Below are 22,843 nucleotides of genomic sequence, written 5' to 3' on the forward strand. Positions count from 1 at the left end.
ATAAGTAGTTTGTCCTCACAGGGGGCTGAGTGGCAGAAGAGGGGAGAACGCGGCTCCTTGAGGAGATCAGCAGGGCTGGGGGGCAGCCCCGGGTGCAGTTCAAGGGGTCGGAAGAGCTTGACACAGCTGAACGGCAGCCAGGGCTCAGTCTCACCCCCTCAGTCTTTCCTTCCCAGAGACATCCATGCCAAGGTCTCTGTCACAGGAGCATGGTATGGGCTTCAGTTTTCATGGCAGAAGGAAGAGCAGAATGAGATGAAAATGTCTAGAGTGATACAGGGAGGCTTCTGTAGGCGGAACCCACATACATTTTGATTTTTTTTTTTTTTGTAGTGTGTGCGAGACAGGGTCTTGGTCTGTTGCCTGGGCTAGAGTGCAGTGGCATCGTCATAGCTCACTGCGACCTTGAACTCCTGGGCTCAAGTGATCCTTCAACTCAGCCTCCCAAGTAGCTGGGACTATGGGGCATGTGCCACCCCACCAGGCTAATTTTTCTATTGTTTTGTAGAGACAGGGTCTTGCTATGTTGCCCTAGTTGGTCTTGAACTCCCGGCCTCAAGCAATCCTCCCCCCTCAGCCTCCCAAAGTGCTGGGATTACAGGCATGAGCCACTGTGCCCAGCCACACTCTCATTTCTGAAAGCCGTCTGCTGGGCTATAATGTGGTATCTCATAGCTCAGCCACATATGCTATGGTAAATATTACTGAGTGGTCACATCAGTCACTCTCAGCCGAATGTTACTTATTTGGATGGTATTTGGAATTTCCTTTTACTCTACCAAGCCCTTAAAAAGAGGTATATGAGTAATTGAAGGCAACACAGGAAAGCTGGCTGTACTAAATAGCCATTTATTTGCCAGGTAAGTTTCAAAAAAAAAACAAAAAACCTACCAATTTCTACCAGCAGAATTCACTGGGGGAAGAAGAAGAAGAGGTGTGGGATTTTTTTTGTTTTTTAAATAACACTGGTCTCTCAGGAGCTACTTAATTTGTAAAAATCATTGACATTTATCCACTTAAATTCTCATCTTGCATAAACTGTTAACTCGCCCTGCACGGAGATGCTATTTATAAGGGTTCTTTCTGTAAACATAGCTGTACAGCCCTTCCCGCACGGCACCGTCTGCATGCAGAAACACCCTGTGCTGGGCCCTCCCTCTCTGCCGCAGCGTGAGCACTGAAGCAGGAGTCCGGAGACTGATAGAAAAGTCACCATGAGGCAAGATTCTGGACCTTCTGTGTCTTGGTTAACCATAGCACGAGGACAATAATGCCTGCCTAAAACTAATAATAATGTCTAATTATAGAGCTCTTTCTCTGTGCCAGGCACTATTTAAATGTTTCCCTATTCAGTTACTTATAATGACACAGTGAGATAGGTATTACGACCATTTTACTGATGAAGAAAGTGAGGTAGACAGAGGTTATTTAACTTGCCCCAGCCCATACAGTTCGTCAGTGGCAGAGCCAGGCTTAAATGTAGATCATCTGGCTTCGGGGTTCAGATTTTCAATCACTATATTCAAATAGCTCATAAGAATGTTATGAGGTGCAAATGAAATAGGCTGGTGCGTGCACTTCGGAAAACATGAAACTGTTACACGCATTTGAGTGTGTGTGTGTTACCACATGATCAGGTGACAATGTGTGAAGAACACAAACCACTCATTTTAAGTAGACACCTAAGGGGAACACGCAACTTCTCCCCGACCGCGCCGCACAAGACTGCATTGCTGTCTGCACAGAGAACTTGTGCAGACAGTGTTGCCAATGCTTGTTGGCCTCTGTTTAGCGTCTTTATCTCCAACAAGAGTAAGGCAGGACTGGGGTTTAGGAATGGAGTGGAATTCAGGATTCTGCTAGTAAAAACCAGAGCTAGAGAAAGCCGTTTCCACCATGTGGGCTTGTGCTGTTGCTTTGTTTGCTTTCACTCGGGAGGGCCCGGGAGGCGGCAGCACGTTGCTGTGTTCCTCGGCTGCATTTCGCAGAGAGAGACGGCAACTGCGTGAAACCTGCATCCCTTGTCGTGTGACCTGATCGCAGAAAGATCATGGGGACCTGGCTGCTATTTCAAATATTCCCTGGCACAGTCTCTGTCAAGAGTGGTTCTTTATGGTTTTCTGTTGGGAAGGCTTGTGACCACAAAGTTGTCCTATCTACGTAGCATGATCTCTGGGATGTTTGATAACACATCAGAAACAATATTAAATCTCTTCAAATTCAACTAAACTCATCGCCCCTACCCAGATTGGTCTCCCCACCTTCCTTGCTTGAGTTACGGTATCACCTAGGCCTGGGGCTTGGGAGGGATCCCCGACTCTTCCTCTCTTCCACCTTCTACATCCAATCTGTCGTGAGGTTCTGCCCATTTTAGTAACTGCTCTTTCACTGCACTGCCCTGAGACCCCCATCCTCACTTTCCTAGACGGCTGTGAGACCACCCCTCCCCCCACAAGGACCCAGCTGCCAGAGCGACTTCTCTTAAATGCAAATCTGCCAGGACTCTCTGCCCACTATGCCTCTCCCCGACTTGTTACGGCTGAAACCCCTGGATTCTGAAGAGGTCTCTGGAAAGTTAACCACAGCAGTGACTGGGGAGGGCAGTCAACCCAGAAGTGCAACCCATAATGCGGGTTAGATTTCCTGTTTTTTCCTCCCTTCTTTTGTGTTCTACCTCTGACCTGAAGATGGCCCTAGTGCGGAGCTGCTCACAGGGTGCGCAGCAAAATCTGAGAAAACCCTGCCTTTAAAACCAGAGGATGAGGAAGGGGCCTCTGTGGGCCGGAGTGTGCTGGAAAGCCTGTTCTATTCCCGCCAAGAGGGGCTCCGCTGCAGGGCCGCACTGCACAGTGGTGGCACGTGCACCCTTCGTGCTGGTCAGAGGACTGGAGGAAAGGAACCTGATTATTTTTTCCCTCTTTGCCAACGAGGGTGGTCCTGGTCACACAGGCTGCTCTGACACCACGAGAACCTGTCTCTCTAGCCGGAGCACTAGGAAATGGGGTCCCTGAGAGCGTGAGGATAACAATGGACAGGACAGTGCTGGGAAAGACACCCTAATTCTGTGCATGAACTGACACGAGTCACAGGCTCACCTTCAAGCTGCACGTGTGTGCCGACTAACCCCTGACAGGGGCACACATGCGACAGACTGGTACGACATGGCAAAGTCTCTGAAAATGGAACTGACATCGGAACTATCACCCGAGGGTGACACAGAACTTGCGGTCTGAACCTAACTACGTTGACTGCCTGCTAAAACAAAAACATTATCAACATTCTTTAGAGGATTTTAACAGGACCCAGAGTCTCACAACATAATATTCAAAATGGTCAGAATACGATACAAAATTACCCAATGTACAAAGAACCAGTAAAAGGCTGACCAGTTCTCAGGGGAAAAGGCAAATCCATCAACAGGTGCTAACACTGTGAGATAACCCAGATGCTGGGATTACCAAAGTCTTTAAAACAGCTTTTATAATCATGTTTCATGATAAAAGTAAATACTTTTGAAATGAAAAGACAGCCAAGTGGAAATTTTAGAACTGAAAACTATAATATTTTAAATTAAAAAAAATCACTGGCAGGATGGAGATAGGAAAGTCAGTGAACTGGAAGACAGACCAATAGAAATTATCCAATCTGCAGAACTGAAAGGAAACAGATTTTATAAAAAAAACAAACAGAGCTCCAGGGACTTGTGGCGCAACATGAACAGGTTTAGACATATTGTCACTAGAGTCCTGAGGGGAGAGATCAATGCATGCAAAAATTTGAAGACATAATGGCTGAAAACTTCCAGAATTTCCTATAAGACATATGTTTACAGAATGAAGCAGGGTTAGCAAACAAACCCCAAATAGGATAAACTCAAAGAAAACCAGGCCCATACACGTCATAATCAAAACACTGAAAATTAAAGAGGGCAGCCGGGTAGGAAAAACTCTGCACAAGGGAGGAACAAATATTTAAATGACTGCATTTTTCACCAGAAACCATGGAAGCAAGAAGAAAGTTCTCAAGTACTGAAAGAAAAGAACAGTCAACCCAGAATTCCATATCTAATGGAAATACATTCTTAGATGAAGAAAACTGAAAGAATCTGTCACCAGCAGACCTATTCTAAAAGAAATACTAAAGGATGTTTCCAGGCTGAGAGGAAGTAAGGCCAGAGGGAGACTTGGAACGTCAGGAATGAAGGAGGAGCAACAGAAGGGGGCGGCTGAGAACCAGAGGGCTCCCACGTGATCTCTTGAAGGAAGGCAATTCCGAGGAACAACAGATTCTTTTTGTCTTTTGAACTAATTCTCTAAGTCTCTGAAGCCAAAGTCTTTTGGCCTATAGCTTAGGGAATCATGTGGTAAGCAGAATTTTCCTTAATAGATAAGGGCAGGATTTAGCCAAAGAATGGTAGCTGTAATCATTACATTGTCTTTAGTTTTTATGTATGTCAGAAGTTCAGACAATAAAAGTGTTTCCTATTTTAGTCATACTTACTTGGAATATTAATTTATCGTGTAGGATAAATAGAAAATATATCAAAGTAGAACTAATTTAAATGCTATTTTCAAATTTTAAAATACTTATTAAAAACCAAAACTCTAGTTTCCATTGACTGAGTTTCATGTCTAGAAATACATCCTGAATTATTAACTTTAAATATTAGATAACAAATTATTACTTTGCAAAAGTTGGTAGGCGGCTATATTCTGGCCTTGGAACAACCTTGGGGAATGAATATTGACCAAGCATTGTATTTTTAACCATCATTAGAAAAGCTTGTACACATCAGGAAGAAAATTACATTTTCAACCTTATGCTGAATATTTCAACAGATGGTTTCATTATTATTTAAAGCTCACGTTTTTTGTTTCCAAATCAGATATGTAAAATGTGACGCTGTTGAAAATCTATTACACATGTGTAACTAGCAGTTCATTAACGCAAACAAAATCTCAAAGGGTTCTCCACTGCCACATGGCAAAATCCAAACTTCAGTATTTCACTCAAAGTTATGTGACCTCATGACCTTCTGGCCCCTGTTAATCCTTCCAGCCTCATCTCCCACCATTCATGGCCTGCCTTTGGTATTTTCTAAATTTGGCAACTTTTTATTTAAATATCAAACCACTTGAAGCACCTGTCTTCACTATCCACACATTCTCTCTGCTTTTTCATATTTCTGGGTTTTCTCCCCATGCTCTTTCCCCTTTTCTCCTGTCCTGACTCACTCTGACACGTTCTGCAGTACTGAGCTCAGTTTTCCCCTCCTCCAAGGAGCCGTCCCCGACTCTGCCCTCTGGGGCTGGGCACTGCTGCCCTGGGCTCCCCTAGCACATTCCATCTGTCTGTCAGAAGATCCATAACCTTGTACTACAATACTCCATCTCCCTCACCAGTCCAAAAGCTGCGGGAGAGCAGGCACTGTCTTATCCGCGTTTGTATTTCCCAAGGCAGAGCAGAGTGGCTGGAACCAAGAAAGAGTGTTCTGTTTAGGAGCCTGACATCTTCCACTTACAAAGTGACTTCAACCCCCAGGCCATGTGCAGCCCTGGAAGAAAGAATCTAAGGAAGCAGGAACCAGAGGAAATTCTAGGCAGCTGCTGAGGCTCTTGTTAACTATATACCCTATTCTCATCTATCTTCCTCCTTGAAGAGCCAGATAAGCCCAGAGGGCAGATGGGTGTTCCTTCTGGTGCTGTGGGCAACACTTTCCAGGGTGAAGAGAGAAAGCAACTGTGTGTTGCTTTTCCTCCTAAGACTGATTTAGAAAAACAAAGAGCTGCCTACAAGGAACCTTCTTACTAAACATCTCAACGTGGAAGATACCAGATGTCACCACCATTGGCGTATTTATAAGACATCACCTTAAATACTTCCCTATTAAGAATAAAATATGACAGTCATGCTGTCTTACACCTTACAGCTTAAGAAGCATATTAACATACTGTAGTTAACTTGACCCCACAACCACCAAGTGAGGGATCATCACTTTCATTTTATAAGGAAAACTGAGGGTCAAGAAAATTCAAGCTACTTGCTTCACTTTATTCGAGCCCAGTTTTTGTTTTGTTTTTTTTTCCCTGAGTTCTCATCCCACGACCTGCCATCCAAGTACTAACCATGCCCAACCCTGCCTAGCTTCCAAGACAGGCGCTCTGACGGTAGTATGGCTGTAGACCCTAATCCTGTGATCCTTCCACAGTGGCGCTCTTGCTATTTTTCTTCAGTTAAATGATAAAATCCAACTTGGGAGTTTTGTACTTTATAATTCCATTCAATGAATGTTTACTGAGCGCATGCAAAGTGTCAGGCCCTGGACTATGTGGCTGTGTCCGCCGGGGAGATTTCCTCTTCCTAGAGCCCCTTTCGCCCTGGCTGTGAGTGGACTTTTGTCCCCTGCAGCTTGTTACTCCATAGAAGGGCACTGCAAAAGGCTTGAGCCCCCTCAGTCCTCAAGTCACTGACGTGACTGTCCTCATGCTTTTTTTTTTCTTTTTTTTTTTTTTTTTTTGAGACAGAGTCTCACTCTGTTGCCCGGGCTAGAGTACTGTGGCATCAGCCTAGCTCACAGCAACCTCAAACTCCTGGGCTCAAGCAATCCTCCTGCCTCAGCCTCGAGTAGCTGGGACTACAGGCATGTGCCACCATGCCCGGCTAATTTTTTCTATATATTTTTAGCTGTCCATATAATTTCTTTCTATTTTTAGTAGAGACGGGGTCTCGCTCTTGCTCAGGCTGGTCTCGAACTCCTGAACTCAAATGATCCACCCCCGCCTGGGCCTCCCAGAGTGCTAGGATTACAGGCGTGAGCCACCGCGCCCGGCCCCCATGCATTTATTTTAAAATTGGTTTTAATTTCAAACTCTAGCTCTAGTTAGTTAGACCCAGAGAACCTCTGTTTCTGCTCAGTTCCCAGGGCAGCAAAGCTTAGAAGCAGCTGACTTAGAAGCAATTTTTAGTAGGCTCTGGGGTCAGACAGACTTAAATTCTGACGTTACCATCTATTAACTGTGTGGCTCCAGCACTTATCATTGCTTCACATAAAATGTGGCAATACAGGTGTCAGGAGTTTTGTGCAAATAAAGACGATACAGCACTGTGTAAAAAATCATAGCCCACCCTGGAATGTAACAGACGCACCTAGCGTTATTTCCCATGAGGATGAATGAATCCCCTATTCCTTCATAGTCCCAGTCTAAAAATACTTTTTGCCACATAATGCTCAGAGTGAAAGGGTGATAATGAAGTTGATGGAACAGCGGTTAAAAAATAAGATGGGGAGGGAAAAGCAATGAGCAATTTGCCACACTGTTTCTGTAAGGCAGGTATGTCTATAGCAGAAAACAAAACAACAAAAACTCTACAAAGTCTGCTCAGTGTAAGATGCCATGGCAACCTGGTCCATGTAATGGTATATATATAGCTCTCGCTTTGGGATAAATATAGCCAGACCAGGAGCAAAGTGGTCTTATTTCCATTTGAAGGACCCATTAAATGGGGCACTCGGCATTGCTGAGGTAGGAATATGGCCGGGGGGAGGGAGTGTGCCCACAGTGGCTGCATCAGCATGTTACCTGTGAGCCCACAGAGCAGGAGCCAGAGGGAGAATACCACTGACGAGGTGCTTCTAGAATCCCTGTCCGTTGCTCCCTGCTCCTAGGGTCTCTATCCTGTGATTTCATCCCAGCAGACAAGCAAGAAGGCTTGGGACACAGAATAAAATAGAGGGGCTTGGGGGACACACTACAGAATAAATGAAACAGAATCACATTAGAGGCCGGGCGCGGTGGCTCACACCTGTAATCCTAGCACTCTGGGAGGCCAAGGCGGGCGGATCGTTTGAGCTCAGGAGTTCGAGACCAGCCTGAGCAAGAGCAAGACTCTGTCTCTACTAAAATAGAAAGAAATTAGCTGGACAACTAAAAATATATAGAAAAAATTAGCCGGGCATGGTGGTGCATGCCTATAGTCCCAGCTACTTGGGAGGCTGAAGCAGTAGGGTTGCTTGAGCCGAGGAGTTGGAGGTTGCTGTGAGCTGGGCTGATGCCACGGCACTCTAGCCGGGGCAACAGAGTGAGACTCTGTCTCAAAAAAAAAAAAAAATAATAATAATAAATAAATTAGAAAGTTTCTCCTGGAGTCAGTGCCACTGAAAACCACTTATATTCCAGGCTCAGCAAGAAGTAAGCGAGCTTTTGCTTTTGCAAAAGCTGCCGAGCTGCATGGAGAGCCTGGGCACAGCAGAAGGCAGCCCCTCCGGGGCGTGGGGAAAGCAGAATGGTAACTTTCCCCTGCAGACGCAGCCGGGCCTAGAGCTCCATGGCATGTGGGAAGGCGGCGGCGGCGGCGGCAGCAACAGCATGGGTCATTTTAAAAATGTCTAACATTTGAAATTTCTGTAGGAGTATTAAATGCTAACAACTGAATTCCAATATCTCTCTTTAAGCTATTCATTGAAGTATGGCGAAGAGAGCTGGGGAATATATAAAGGTTAACATTGCCTTTTCTCAGAAGTGTCATTTGACAATTGGCCTCTTTCCCTAAACAAAGGTTTTAGATTTTCTAGTTTTCCTTCTGGCCATGAAACTTGAAATGGAAATTACACAGACCGTTGGCACTGGCCGATCACGTGCTAAGAACAGTGCCAGTGCGGAACTCGGAGGCTGGGACTTGGGTTCTAATCCCAGCTATGAGACTTTTAGGAAATAACTTAATCCCTCTAAGCTTCACTTTTGTCATTTGTGAAAATGGAAACAACAGAAGCTTACCTGCCCTGTCTACTCGCAGGAGAGCTGTGAGGAAGTCGGTTAAAGCGCCGTGAAAGTCCAGAGCCTAATCGTGGTTTGGGCAAGTTTTGGTGATGCAACAGGTCTCTTCCCCTCTTGCCTTATGGGGCTGGTAACCGGTTGAGGCCCTTGACCGTCCCTCTGGGGAAAGCAGAACAAGGGCACCCCTTTATTTATTTACCTTTTTTTCATTGACATCTGCCTGCTCCTCTTCCTCATTCACTTCTGCTGGCATCTCTTTGATCTTGTTCAGAAGTTCAGCCTTCGGCGCAGACACGCTGTAGTAGGCAGGGCAGTTGACCAGCACGCCCACGGCCTCCTTGTCTTCACTCCTGGACCACAGAGAACACAAAGTACAGCCACACACGTCACTGGTCAGAAGCTTCATTTCACTGCAGACGTCCGTCCATTCAGAAATGCATAAAATTCTATTTCATTTCTTTCTCAGAAATCAGTATGAATTAGTATGAATTATGAATTCTTTACTATGAATTATTTACTAAAGGGTGATTACTATGTACTGGGCTCGTGAAGCCAGGCAAACACGGGACAGGAAGCCACCAAAGGCAGTACTGGGGATGGGGTGGGGTCATGGCCTTCCAGCTGACTCTGGGTGAGACATGTAACCTCCCTGAGTATTTTCCCTTTTGTGATAAACATGAGAACGATACTGACTGCTTATTTCACAGAAAGACAATGCGCAGCCACAACTCAATCAACGTGAAAGTTATTTTCAAGGTGCTGCACATATCTCAGGTTTTAGGTTAATTATTTCCTGCACTTCCTTGGTTACCCATAATCTTTCTTTTTTTTTTTTTTTTTTGAGACAGAGTCTCACTCTGTTGCCTGGGCTAGAGTGCCGTGGCGTCAGCCTAGCTCACAGTAACCTCAAACTCCTGGGCTCAAGCAATCCTACTGCCTCAGCCTCCCGAGTAGCTGGGACTACAGGCATGTGCCACCATGCCCGGCTGATTTTTTTTCTCTATATATTTTTAGTTGTCCAAATCATTTCTTTCTATTTTTTTTTAGTAGAGATGGGGGGGTCTCCCTCTTGCTCAGGCTGGTCTTAAACTCCTGACCTTGAGCAATCCTCCCACCTCGGACTCCCAGAGTACTAGGATTACAGGCATGAGCCACCGTGCCCAGCCCCCATAATCTTTCTGATGCCTACTGTATTGGTGCTTGGACACTTACCAATTTTCCTTCTCAAATAAGCCTGATACGCCATACAAGCCTGGGAAACCTAGAGTTTGCTGGTCCACAGTGAACACAAGATGTAAAATCTACTCATTGATTATACGACGGGGGGTTTCAAGACCAGAAAAAAACCTAGGAATTAAGAAACCTGGTGTCTAATGTTCTCTGTTTTACTGTAATCACGTTGTACTTCAGACTGTAGTTCAGATGCTACCCACTGAATAAATGACTCTCTGGGAGTAAGGTGATTCTCTTGGAGAGGAATTAACTGTTTGATCGTGTGATATTATTTAATATTTAGCCCATCATTTTACCATGGAATAAAGAACCACAAAAAATTGTTTCTAGTTTCCTGCTTGATGACCATCCCTCTAAATAACATAACTACATTTAATCCGGCAAATTAAAAAATATGAAAACGGTCTATGTTGTTTTGTTTTAGTTTTCAGATACATCCATTGCATTACAAATGGGCTTGTTGGGCATCTAACCCTTACAATGGCTATTGGCTGACAGTCTCACATACAACAGGACAATGCTTATTTTCACCAGAAGATGGCACATGCCCCCCTTTGAAGTCCTCAGGAAGGTCTTTGCTGCAAAAGCTATGTGACTTTTTTTTTTTTTTTTTGGAGATGGAGTCTCGCTCTGTCCCCCTGACTAGAGTGCAGTGGCATCATCATATCTCACTGGACCTTCAAACCCCTGGGTTCAAGCAATCCTCCTGCCTCAGCCTCCCAAAGAACCGGGACTATAGGTGTGTACAACCACACCCGGCTAATTTTTCTATTTTTAGTAGAGATGGGATCTCACTCTTGCCCAGGCAGGTCTAGAACAACTGACCTCAAGTGATCCTCCCGCCTCGGCCTCCCAGAGTGCAGGGATTACAGGCGGGAGTCACTGTGCCCGGGGCCATTTCACTTCTAAATCGACTAAGAACATATATCCTCGATGGTAAGGCTAGGAAATGCTTTTCTAAGGATGCATTTCTAAACCACTTTGGTCTTTCTACAGCAAGTGGTCAGAGAACGTAATGAGCACGGTACAACCACCCACGCAAACTGACTGGCACACCCAAAGCAGCTCATCTCTGGGGCCCCTGTGGCACCTGGTGGATTGCTTCATACGCTGCAGGTGCTCAGTGTTTGATAAACACATGACCCTGGATAAGTCACTTCACCTCAATTTGTCTCTGTTTCCCAAATCTGAAAAAGGAGATGGACACCATGATGAATTAGGAGAGTTCTGACAGCGTAACAAATAGCTTGTAAATACTACATAGCTCTTTCCTGTCTCTCTCCTCCACCAACACAAAATGTGGTGTTCCTGTGAGTAATTTAGGTGGGATCAGTTGGAAATTTCTAAAATGCAAGCTGAAATTAGGATGAAACGTTCTGTTTTCATTTAGTCTGGAAGCCACTAACTGCTCAGTCCCAGTCTGTCAATCCACATAGTTTTCATCGAATATGAAAAAGAAAATAAAAACCACTCTCTATCTTTCCCATAGTAGTCCTTTAAGGAACTACCAGCCAAGCCTGGACATCACCCATGGAAGGAGCCAAACTGTAAGTCTCTTTGGGGAAATTACCAGGGACTCACCTCTTGCCTTCACAGCCTGGGAAGCTGACAGTTCTGTGCATGGCCTTCCTCTTTAAGCTGTTTTCCTTCAGCAAGTTACTATCTCGGGGAAACAAACCTTCCATCAGGTCCATAGTTGTCTTCATTCTGGAGTCTGGATCCAAAATGTCTGCCAGAGATTTGTCTTGGTGGACAATTTCCTTGGCCAGAGCCTCTGTTCTGATATCTTCTGAACTCTTCTGAGGATCAGAACTGATGTTCTTTTCTAAACCCTGAGTTCCACCAACTGGATCATAGCTGAGGTTTTGAGCTCGGATGGAAGCTGGCTGCCCTGGGCTTGGCTGCTTGCCAAGGGACCCGGCAAGTTGAGGTTCAACACCCGTGACGGAGGGTGGGTTGGACTCGCTGGCCTCTGAACCCTTGACAGAAGACTGGGGTCTGGAAGCTGGTATCTGACTCCCTTCCAAATGGGCTGCAGGCACATGCCTTTCCCTTGCAATTGTCACCTTGGAAAATTTGCTGGGGCTGCTGGGGACACAAAAACACAAAGAGAAAGTGTTAAGAACAGAGTTGAGAAAAGGGGGACAATGAGAGGGTGGCAGAAGACTGAGGGAGAAGCTTCCCAAAGGGCGAGGCAGTCATTTCTGAGGTTAGTATCCCCCCCAAAATTGCAGCATTCTAAAGCTCAGCCTTCCCCTGAGCCCAGGAGCTGGTCCCAGGGAGGCTGTCATCTCCTAAGGAAGATGGAACCATAGGAATTCAGCTTTAGTGAAAATTGCTCTTAAATCCCAGAGTTTTCTAAAAGGTCTAGGTGAACAGAGGCTAGTGGTAGTCGGTCAATCTTCTGGTGTTTAGAGAAAGCCACCCTAAAGGTGGTATCAGACAATGTGTTTTGGTGTTGTGTGAGATCAGTTGTCCTGGGGGCTATGTGTTGGGAAAGGCTTCTTCCCCATTCTTCTGGCTTCCAAGAAGAGGTTTCCCCTAAACATTCCTGACCTTTAGTCTACTCTTTATTCCTCCCTATGAACGTGGAGGGACTTTGGAAAGAGAAGCTGACCATTCATAGCCCAGCCTCCGAGAGTGAGGCTGCCTCGAGGCAGTGTGTCTGTTTCCAGCGTGGCCTGTGACTAGGTGGGTAAACCTGTTTAATTTGGGGTTCACTATCCGGAGACCTGATACTTAGGTTCAGATAAAAGTCATAGTCTTCGATATCAGCTCTATCCATAATAGAAGTGATATTTTTGTCTTCTATATGCCTTCCTCTTTTACCTTTTTTCTTAACTGATTTAGAACTTGGACAAGGAAGAGGGATTTATTTGGACCCCTTGAACCAATCGTGTCCAGAGCAGTGAAACGTGCCTCTCAGGTTCTGGCTTTCATTTTCACTACCCTACTCCTTGGTACCCACTGAGCACTAGTATAACGACCTCCCCAGGCAAACAATAAACCAGCAGCTTCATGAGCTCAGCTTGTATAAACATCTCCATACCAGGGCTCTCTGGGGCCAAGAGAAGAAAGACCCAGGCCGCCTGGAGCAGCCGACATCCTGCTAGTGAGGGGAGCCCCTTCCCCTCGGATGGGGGCTGCGGCTGGAGCCGCTCACTCACCCCGCATGCTGTGCCTCCTGGCCCTTGAGGTCCAGCTGCGCCTCACGCAGATCCAAGGCAGGGGGTGGAGGAAATCCGTCCCAGCCACCCACTGGGGTTTCCTGGCTCGGTGGGGGAGGTGGGGGTGGCGGAAGAGCTTCAAATGTGGGACTGGAGCTGGAGGTGGCCGTGGGGTGCAAGTCCTTTACAAACACTTCGTCATCATAATCCTCCCGAGGTGGTGGGGAGTCCGGCAGGACTGACTCAGATATTCGCAGGGAGATCCTCCCTGGAGTGCTTGGGGCCCCAAGAGGTGTGTCTGGGTCAGAAGTCCTGCATGCACTTGGAGGTCTCTGCTGCTTTCTATAGTGCTTCAGGTTTGCAAACTCGGGTGACGAGGATTCCTCGGGAAGGCTGTCCTCTCTGACCGCGTGGGCCCACTTCACCTGGGGAGGAGGGGGCGGCCGCTGAGGCAGCCAGAGCCTCTTGCTCTCTCCCTCTTCTGCCCCACGCTCGGGGCTGCTGACCTCACAGTCTCCTGTACTGGGGGGCTGGGTCAGGGTGTGACCATTGCTTCTGTGGGTCCCTGCAGGAGCGTAGGGCGGAAGAGGCTGTCGCCCTGCCTGACCATCCCTTCCGGCCTGATCCGTGGTGGCCTGTGAGCAGTAGCTAGCGGGAGCAGGCGAAGGCAGAGGGGAGCCAAGTGGGGTCAGTGGCACAGCCCTGGTGTCTGTGAGATGCCCTTGCATTCCTGCCGGCAGCGGCCTGGAGCAGGGTGTCCTGCTGGCTTGCCTCTGATGGTCCAGGGTTCCAGGACATTCATTAGGAACTGAGGATCCACCCCAGCGTGGGGTAGGATGGTGTGGGAGCAACGGCATCTCTTCTCTGCCTCTCTCTGAACAACTGAGTGACCTGCAGCAGGACACAGACACGAGGGTTACAGCTCTGAAGGATGGGGCAGGCAATGAGCCCCAGGTTCATTACGCAGATGAGAAAAGCATTTAAGGGGAAGAAGGACCCTCCTCCCCACCTGCCAAAGCTGCACACTGTTTTCCCCGGCTGCTCATAGAAAGAACTAAGTTAAAGCACTAGACGGGAATAGCTCCTACAGGAAAATGTCACATGGAATGCCTGGGGTCACAGGCATTTCCTCTTTCTACTCCTCTCGCACTGTCCCACCTCCTGCACACACCAGGCACACAGGGCAGCTTCAGAGGACAGGTGTCAGGATATAAAAGGAAACAATAGTCCATTTCTCCAGCCCCTTTAAGGACTACTTCAGGGAAATAGCTCCTGGCTCTGGGGAAAAAGAGCTGCCTCCTTCTCTCCCAGTGTGATCCCAAGGGGAGGTCTGTTTGGAAAGCATTTGCATGGGCTGCTGAATTTGAAGGTTTTGTTTACAACTTCCTCTTAGTCTCCTAGTGTTTTCATTTCATGAGTTGAAAAATAAAGAGGAGGGGAGAGTCTCACCTAAGGAGCTAATAAGCAGTTAACTCTGGAGAAAGAGTTTGACAATAATAAGCAAACACGGTACATGGCGATTTAAACAACGTCCTCTAGGTGCCACGGAAATACCCAACAATTCACAATACTTTGGTTATTGGTTCTGAAGGAAAAAGAGGAGAGAACCTAACGGAGAAAACAGAGTCTGCAGTGCTGCCTGCCATGCAAGAGTTAACGTGAGGATGGAACCATCGCAGCAAACCCCTGACTGGCCACGCGAGGGAATCTGGAGAGCAGATGGCAGTTTTCATTTCACAGATCCGACTCCTCTGCGGGAGCTGTGATTCAGTCCCGCGTCAGAGCAACATGCAGGGCCTGCCACAAAACCACCTAAGTGCCAGGCAAGCACAGGGCAGCACACAGCAAAGAACCAAATCAGCTCTTCTCACGCCTTTGTTTTTCCTTTATTACAGATGCAGAGGATTGAACAAAGTGCCCATCTCTCTTTCTGGTTCGGCCTCTCCCTTCCATCATTTAGACACTGTTTCTCGTCTAGGAATGTCTCCATACCTGTGCGCTTCTGGGAGGCTTCCCCAGAGGGAATATCAGAGACCCAGAGGCAGAAGGTTCTCTGGGGGTGCTCCTCACTTGCCTTATTCATTCTCATGTCCCCCGCACCTAGCAGGACCCTCTCAATAAATGTCTGTTGAACAAACAATGTTTCTTCTGCTCAGCTGCTCTTCAGACTGTAGGGCATGAACTACTTTTTCCTTTTTTTTCAAAATTTTTATGGGCATACAAACATTTGGGTTACATCTGTTGCATTTGTACCGCCCAAGTCAGAGTTACAAGCGGGGCATGAACTACTTATAACTCAGCATCCTCTAACTGGACATGGAGCCACCTGGAATCTGATGTTTTAATGATTGATTTGGATGCCTTTATTGATTATACTTATATCTTGAGGCTTTTAAAAAAAGGGGAAAACATCACTAAAACGGAACAGTAAAATAACACGTATCCTTTAAAGATCCAGCCCAATAAACTTTGATATGATGTTTTTAGTTTATGTTTGATCTTTGTTTATGTGAACCATACTAAAGTTGTATATTTCTTGAAGATTATATTTGAGTTAAATGCTTCGTTTGGTTGAGAATGCTTCTCCATGGTGACTGTTTTTGTGTTTTTCAGTAACAAAGTTTAGGATAAAAAAAGATTCTGTTCAAGTCCTTTTTATAATAGGGTGTGAGAAGCTCACACAGTCTGCTGATAAGTATCCAGGAATCCTAACATTCAAAAATGGATTTTGAGAGCAATTAGTCTCACCTTGTAAAAAAAAAAAAAAAAAAAAAAAGCAACATAAAGTTTTATCTTAACGTTTTTAATTGTACATTTCAGTAGTGTTAAGTATGTTCATGCTGCTGTGAAACAGATCTCCAAAACTTTACACCTTGCAAATCTGAAACTCTATACCCATTAATAAACAGCTCCTCCTTTCCCCCTCCTCTCACCCCGTAGTAGTCACCATTTCTCTCTGTGAATTTGAGTACTCTAAGTACCTCATGTAAGTGGAATCCTATAGGATATGTCTTTTTGTGACTCGCTTATCTCATTTAGCATAATGTCTTGTTGTAGCATGTGACAGTTTTCTCCCTTTTTAAGGCTGAATAATATCCCGTTGTATGTATATACATTTTGTTTATCCATTCATCTGCCAATGGACATCTGGGTTGTTTCTACCTGTTGGCTATTCAGTGCTGCTATAAACACTGGTGTGCAAATATCTCTTCAAGACCCTGCTTTCGACTCTTTTGGATATATTCTCAGAAGTCGCACTGCTGGATCACACGGTAGTTCTGTTTTTAAGATTTTGAGGAACCTCCATGCTGTTTTCCATACAGTTGCACCATTTTACATTCCCACTAACAGTGCACAAAGGTTCCAATTTCACTACATCCTTGCCAACACGTTATTTTCTGGGTTTTGGTTTTTTTTTTTTTTTTTTTAATAGTAGCCATCCTAAGGGGTGTGAAGTGACATTTGATTGTGGTTTTGATTTGCATTTCTCCTATAACTAGTGATGTTGACCATCTTTTCATATGCTTGTTGGCCATTTGTCTACCATCTTTGGAGAAACGTCTATTCAAGTCCTTTGCCCATTTATCAACAGGGTTACTTGATTTTTTTGTGGTTTAGTCCCACCTCTAACTTCAGAACAATTCTCTCTTAGCGGTGCTCTAGTTCATTGTTAGTTTTCCCTTGTCTCTAGCTTTTAATTAATGCACCCAAACTAACCAAAGTCCTCAGCCTCACCTTGAATACTTTCTTCCTTTCACCACAGCTACAGGAGTGAGAGCACATAACCGTGGAAGGCTACTCTTGGCTATAAAGTAGGTAACTTAATATCTACTTCCTGACCATGCTGGCTGCTTCTCCATGACAGTATCAGATTGAGTTACTAAGAAGGTGAATGTAGAAAGAGAAACAATGATTGAATGAAATATAAGAAAAATTAAGGAATTGGCTTGAACAAGCATGGAAAGTAGTAGGGAGGGCTTAAGCATATTATCATTAGTCATAAGAGATTATGGTAGATAGCTCTATGATGTGGCATTAAAACAACATACATGGAATGTGGTTCAAGGATAATTTTGTTTGGAAATTTCTACTCATTAAGCCCCATGTGAATAGTTCAAAAATTTAAATTCTAAAAAACTGTCCGTTACATTTTCCACTTAGGAGATATGATTTTGATAGCAAATTTTTAAAATGACTTTCCTGCTACTTTCTATCCCTATGTGCATAAAATTATGATTTTGAACTTTATTTTTCACCTCCAATGCTTCCTGTGACTTTGTCTTGCTTTGTGAAGCTGTTGATGAAATGCCCTAGCACTTCAGTCACCAGACTTGATCCTCTGCACACAGAACTGGAAGAGATCAGCCATGCAGAGGGGCCCCGGGTGAAAGTCACAGGACATGCTGAGAAGAGCATCTCTAGTAATCATTCTGATGTCAAACTTGTTAGAATTCAACCATTTCCTCAATAGCACACATTCAAAACCTATTTTGAACAAGTATCATTCTTAGAGAAAAGTCATTTACAAATAAAAAAAAAAAGCTCTCTATGGCCTACACCAATCAAAAAGGCACATGACAATATACAACATTGCAACAAAACATTTTGATTTCTTATAGAAAGGAACAGAAGTACTTTAACTCTAGCAGCATTTATAGGCAGAGGACATTGTAAATACACATACATACCTAGATCCAGGGCCAGCCGAATAATATGGATCCTTCATAAGACCAAAGCCATTGTCTTCCCCAAAAAGCACATCCTTGAAACACAAGAAAAGCAGAGCATTATTAATAACAAACGGTGTTTAAATTTACTAAGGGGGTGGAGGTTAAAACGAGAAGCAACACTTATTTACTAGTGACCTACTATTGTCAGGCAATCTTACGTAACCCCACTGAGTGGATAAGGAGATAGGCCCAAGGTCAAAAAGGAAAGTGGCAGAGTCAGAATTTGAACTTTAGTCTGTCTTATCAGCTGCCTCCCCAACAAGGTTGTTTCCTAAGTCTCATGACAGTTATCTCCAGAGTTCAAAACAGATGCTATACTTGAAATATGATAACAACAGTGAATTCAATGGGCCAAGCTTTTGAAATAGCAATAGGGAAATACGGGAGATGACAGGAAAAGGATAGTTGATTGAATTTCTCAAATGTTCTAATTAGAGAAAATATGAATCTGGTTTGTAATCAGATTGCAATAAATTCTCTCTGGGAAAAATTTCACCCACATGTGGTAATAACTCCGGGGACTTTTCATTAGTAGTTTTTCATTTTGTTTTAATAAGGATAAATATTGGTGTCGTGAAAGGGTCATAGGTCAGTTTTTTTTTTTTTTTTTTTTTTAACACAACGACTAAAAATTTTCTTTCTTTTTTTTAATGGGGAAGGGGTCTCTCACTATGTTGCCCAGTCTGACCAGCCTTAAGTGATCCTTGACCTCAGTTTCTCAAGTAGTAGACTACAGGCATGTGCCACCGAACCTGGCTTATAGGTCAGTTTTTGATGGTATAATCTGGCCCATGTGATCATGTCCATGAGGAAAATGATGATGTTGCTACTGATGATAATATATTCAACTCTCAGTTATTTATGATAATACAAGTAGAAAACAAAAATTAAATCCATATGTAATCCCTAAACTTAGTTTCATTAATTTATTTCACCATTTACCCTGTCCAAAGGGCAACTGCTTTTCATTCCCTCATTTTTTATACGTTTTGGCCCGTCAGTGGTAGAAGTGCTAATAAGCAACAGAGAGAGTGAAAGGTGGTCGCAGGCAGAAGAAACAAACACCTGGACATAATGAATAACTGCAGCTGCCCCTTACTGGTATTCACTGTGTGCCAGACACCTTGCAACCCGCAAATTATGTGCCTGGAACATTAGGCATTTGACATTTCTTTTGTAATTTAATCTTCATAACATTGGGGTGTTATGTAACTGCAGCTTAGTGAGGTTATGTGTCTTGTCCACAGTTAAGAAAGTGGAGAAGGTAAAATTAAAGCCCTGATCTCTTCAAAGCCCAAGATCTTTCCATGGAATCTTAATAAGCTGAATGGTAGCTGGGCTGGATGCAATCAGACTTGAATGGCTAGAGAAAAATGAGTTCCATGTGTTCTGATTTACACAAATATTACTGTAGGGAATGGCAATTCCTGTTCTCCACGAAACCTTATAGATTCTTTTAAAGTCTTTCTCCACTACCTTTCCCTCTGTTGACATGAATGTGCCACTTTGCCAATAATTAATTAGAGAAGCCTATGCCCTGTTTGAGCTCCTAACACAGTCAAGTGTAAATATACTTCACATTCTATTACATCTTTTGCATTGTCAGTTTGAGAATGAATCTAACTTCTAATATTCACATGATTTAGCCCCTGAAATGTCAAGCTTAAATTGATATTTATGTGTGAATAAAATAAAGGAAATTAGATCCAGTAATAAACTACTGAGAGAATTCTCTAAATCTCCTGTCAATCAAAATTCCATTTGGACAGAAGGAAAATAACCTCCCAACCTGGAAGAAGCCCAAGGAAGATAAATTCCTGTTGTATTTTCTTGCTTTAATATGGGCATATGTTCACTGTCAAAGACTTCCTATAAACTGGTAAGAAGTTAAAGTACATATAGGAAAAACAGTGGCTATGAGAGAAATACTAGGCATAGAATTAATTATACTAGCTTCTTAAATGTTTTATTTACTTTTGTTAATTGTCTCAAAACTGACTTAAATCACCAGTTCTTAGCATAGTTAATACCGTAAACCTAAAAACCTACTGAATCCCAATCCTCACTCTTGTTTTGGGTTCAAGTTAGATATCCTAATATCTCTGTGACTGATGAAATATGAAGACAATAATATGCATCTAACTTTAGAATATTAGTTTCAAGTATCTACTAAAATTAGAAATTCTATAAAAAAATCTTATGTGATTCAAATGTAAATATAGCCATGTGTCGCTTAACAGGGATGCATTCTATGAAATATGTTGTTGTGTTGTTCTTTAGGTGATTTTATCCTTGTGTGAAAATCATGGAGTGCACTTACTCAAACCTAGATGCTATAGCCTACTGCACACCTAGGCTATATGACACAGCCTATTGCTCCTAGGCTACAACTCTGTACAGCATGTTACTACTGTACTGAATACTGTAAGCAATTATAACACAGTGGTAAGTATTTGTGTGTCTAAACATAGAAAGAGTATAGTAAAAATAGGGTATTCTAATCTTATGGGACCAACATTATATATGTGGTCCATCTTTGACTGTTATGTGGCATGACTAAAAGAGTAATTGATAAATGAAATCAATTTATTGGTGGTATTTTCAGATATAAGATGTTTAACTCTTGACTCCCTCTCCCCACCCCAGCCTCTTTTTATTCAAGGAGACAGTGTGGCATAGTGACTTAAAGACTCTGGAGCCAGACAGTATGGGATCAAAACATCATTCCCTATTATCCTGGGCAAATTTCATGCCCTCTCTGTACTTCATATCCCTCTTCTGTAACATGGACATAGTAGTAGTATCTACCTCATTGCATAGATGTGAGGACTGATAAAACACTCAGTATAATGACTGGCACATAATAAAAATTTGATTATTATTAGCTGATTGTAACTTCACATTTTGTAGAACAACAATTCTGTTACTTTTACCTAAGCTTGAATGAGTGCTTGTTGAGGGGTGCTAAAAAGGATTTACAAGCTGCATCCCACAGAATTAAGCCTATATCCAATATCGTGGTTCCGTGCATTGAGCAATTTCCTCATCAATTAAATAATGTTTGTCACACCATCTCAAAATGAAAGTCCCTTAAAATACAGTGGGAACCAGAGAAGGCTCTAACTTAGCATCTGGGGAAAGAAAAAAAAAAAAAAAAAACCACCATCAGGAATCTTATTTCTTCAAAGGTTTCTTATAGGCTCTGCTATAGTTTAGATTTATGCAATGAACAGGTGTAAATTTCTGTCTCTAAGGCAGAAATGTTTGGATATTTTTCCACAGCTCCTCAAGACCCACCTGCTTTTAAAAGGTTACGTTTTTTAAGGTCTTACAGCAAGTAAGTGGAAACAGGCAAGAGTCTGATGTGCACTTAAGCTCCATCACTAATATGTATTTGTTCTGCAATGAAAATGAATTAAAGGAGAGAAAATGGGAGGCTGCATGTTTCAGAGAGGATCTCAGGTTGGCTAAGGAGAGGCTCTGTCCTGCCAAATATCTGAGCAGGTCTCAGGCTACAAGTGATTCGAAATGGCAGCCTTCTGCAGTCATGTCAGGCCAGAGAAAGATCAGCTGTCATACACAGAGGAACTGATTTCCACGATGACCCTGTTTTTGGAGGCAGAAAGTGTCCTCACTAATGGAATTTTGAAAAGGAACTAACCCCTTGTAAAAAAAACTTGTAAAATTCTGCTTTCTCAGCATGTGAATGGCAGAAGCAAGAAACATTTGTTGGAAATCTCAACAACTAAGCCAGGAGCAGAAACAGACTCCACATTTTGGTTTTAACTCAGGCAGACGGTCTCTATGATGTTACTTAACTTGTTGGAATTCTCCAAAGCGAGGATGAGAAAAACTTCTTTATTAATAAACCTTTGTAAAAGCTTAATGATAGAGTTTTTGGAATTTATTCCAATAAGAAAAAACAGAATATAATGTTTGGAAATAATAACCTATTGTTATTGTTACGTCATGAGATTAACTTTGTTTTTAACTAGTTTTAACTACAAATACGGTAGATGACAAGAGGATGCAAGGAGCAGACCTTGCCGTGGGCCACTTTCCTAGTCAGATAAGGTGTGGTGGCTGGTGGGGAAGAAAGCTCAAGAACACAGTGGCACACTGACAATATAGGGGATGATGGCCTATTTTCAGAATCTGTCAGACGAAAGCAACACAAAAGAAGTATTTCATTTTGAAATATTTCCCCCTCTGGCTTCATATTCTCCAAATTAAATAATACTTAAATATGGCATTCCTTTTATGAAAAGGGTGCCTAAGTACTATTCTGTATTCAGTTGTTTTCCTAAAATGTTTTCCAAATAATATAAAGTAATTGGGATTTGAAAGAATTTCTTCACTTCTTTATAACACTAATGTTTTAGCTCTATTTCCTAATTAAACAGGCTTGAGAAATATTTGAGACAGGCAAAATAACATTCATAGCCATTGAACCAATTCCCTAAGACAAAGTAACAACATCTAATAGGGAATAAAATAGAATTTCTTCACTTCTTTACAACACTAATGTTTTAGCTCTATTTCCCAATTAAACAGGCTTGAGAAATATTTGGGAAAGGCAAAATAACATTCATAGCCATCCAACCAATTCCCTAAGACAACTTAACAACATCTAATCGGGAATAAAATGGATGATTTGGTTTTCACCTAAGCATTTCTATTTTCTTTAGAATACAGGGAGAGAAATGAAGAAAACAGACTGCCATGTGGTACACTACTGAAGTCCATCAAACTAGCTGAAATTGTGCATTACATATATGGATTTTAAATGAGTTTTAGTGGTAGGAGAAGGATTGGGAATTAGCTCTGTTCTTTATTCTGAAGGGAGGGAAATGGCTACTGAATCCTTATGGAGAAATGCGTCTAGATTGTGTGTGTGTGCGTGTGTGTGTATACCAGGGAGAAAACATTGCTGGACAAT

General features: G+C 43.3%; 1 protein-coding gene across 1 annotated transcript in view; it reads right to left on the reverse strand.

Moving 5' to 3' along the window:
- The window catches only part of SHROOM3 (shroom family member 3), a 257,573-nt gene that overhangs the window by 6,940 nt on the left and 227,790 nt on the right, over positions 1-22,843 (reverse strand). Inside the window, exons 6-9 of the mRNA XM_069457735.1 lie at positions 17,863-17,936; positions 13,175-14,065; positions 11,589-12,092; positions 8,974-9,124 (exon numbers count right to left, since the gene is read on the reverse strand). Coding sequence (XP_069313836.1) covers positions 8,974-9,124; positions 11,589-12,092; positions 13,175-14,065; positions 17,863-17,936 — 1,620 coding nt within the window. The remainder of the gene's footprint in view (positions 1-8,973; positions 9,125-11,588; positions 12,093-13,174; positions 14,066-17,862; positions 17,937-22,843) is intronic.

The sequence above is a fragment of the Eulemur rufifrons genome, chromosome 24 (genome assembly GCF_041146395.1).
Source record: "Eulemur rufifrons isolate Redbay chromosome 24, OSU_ERuf_1, whole genome shotgun sequence".
NCBI classification, from domain to species: Eukaryota; Metazoa; Chordata; class Mammalia; order Primates; family Lemuridae; genus Eulemur; species Eulemur rufifrons.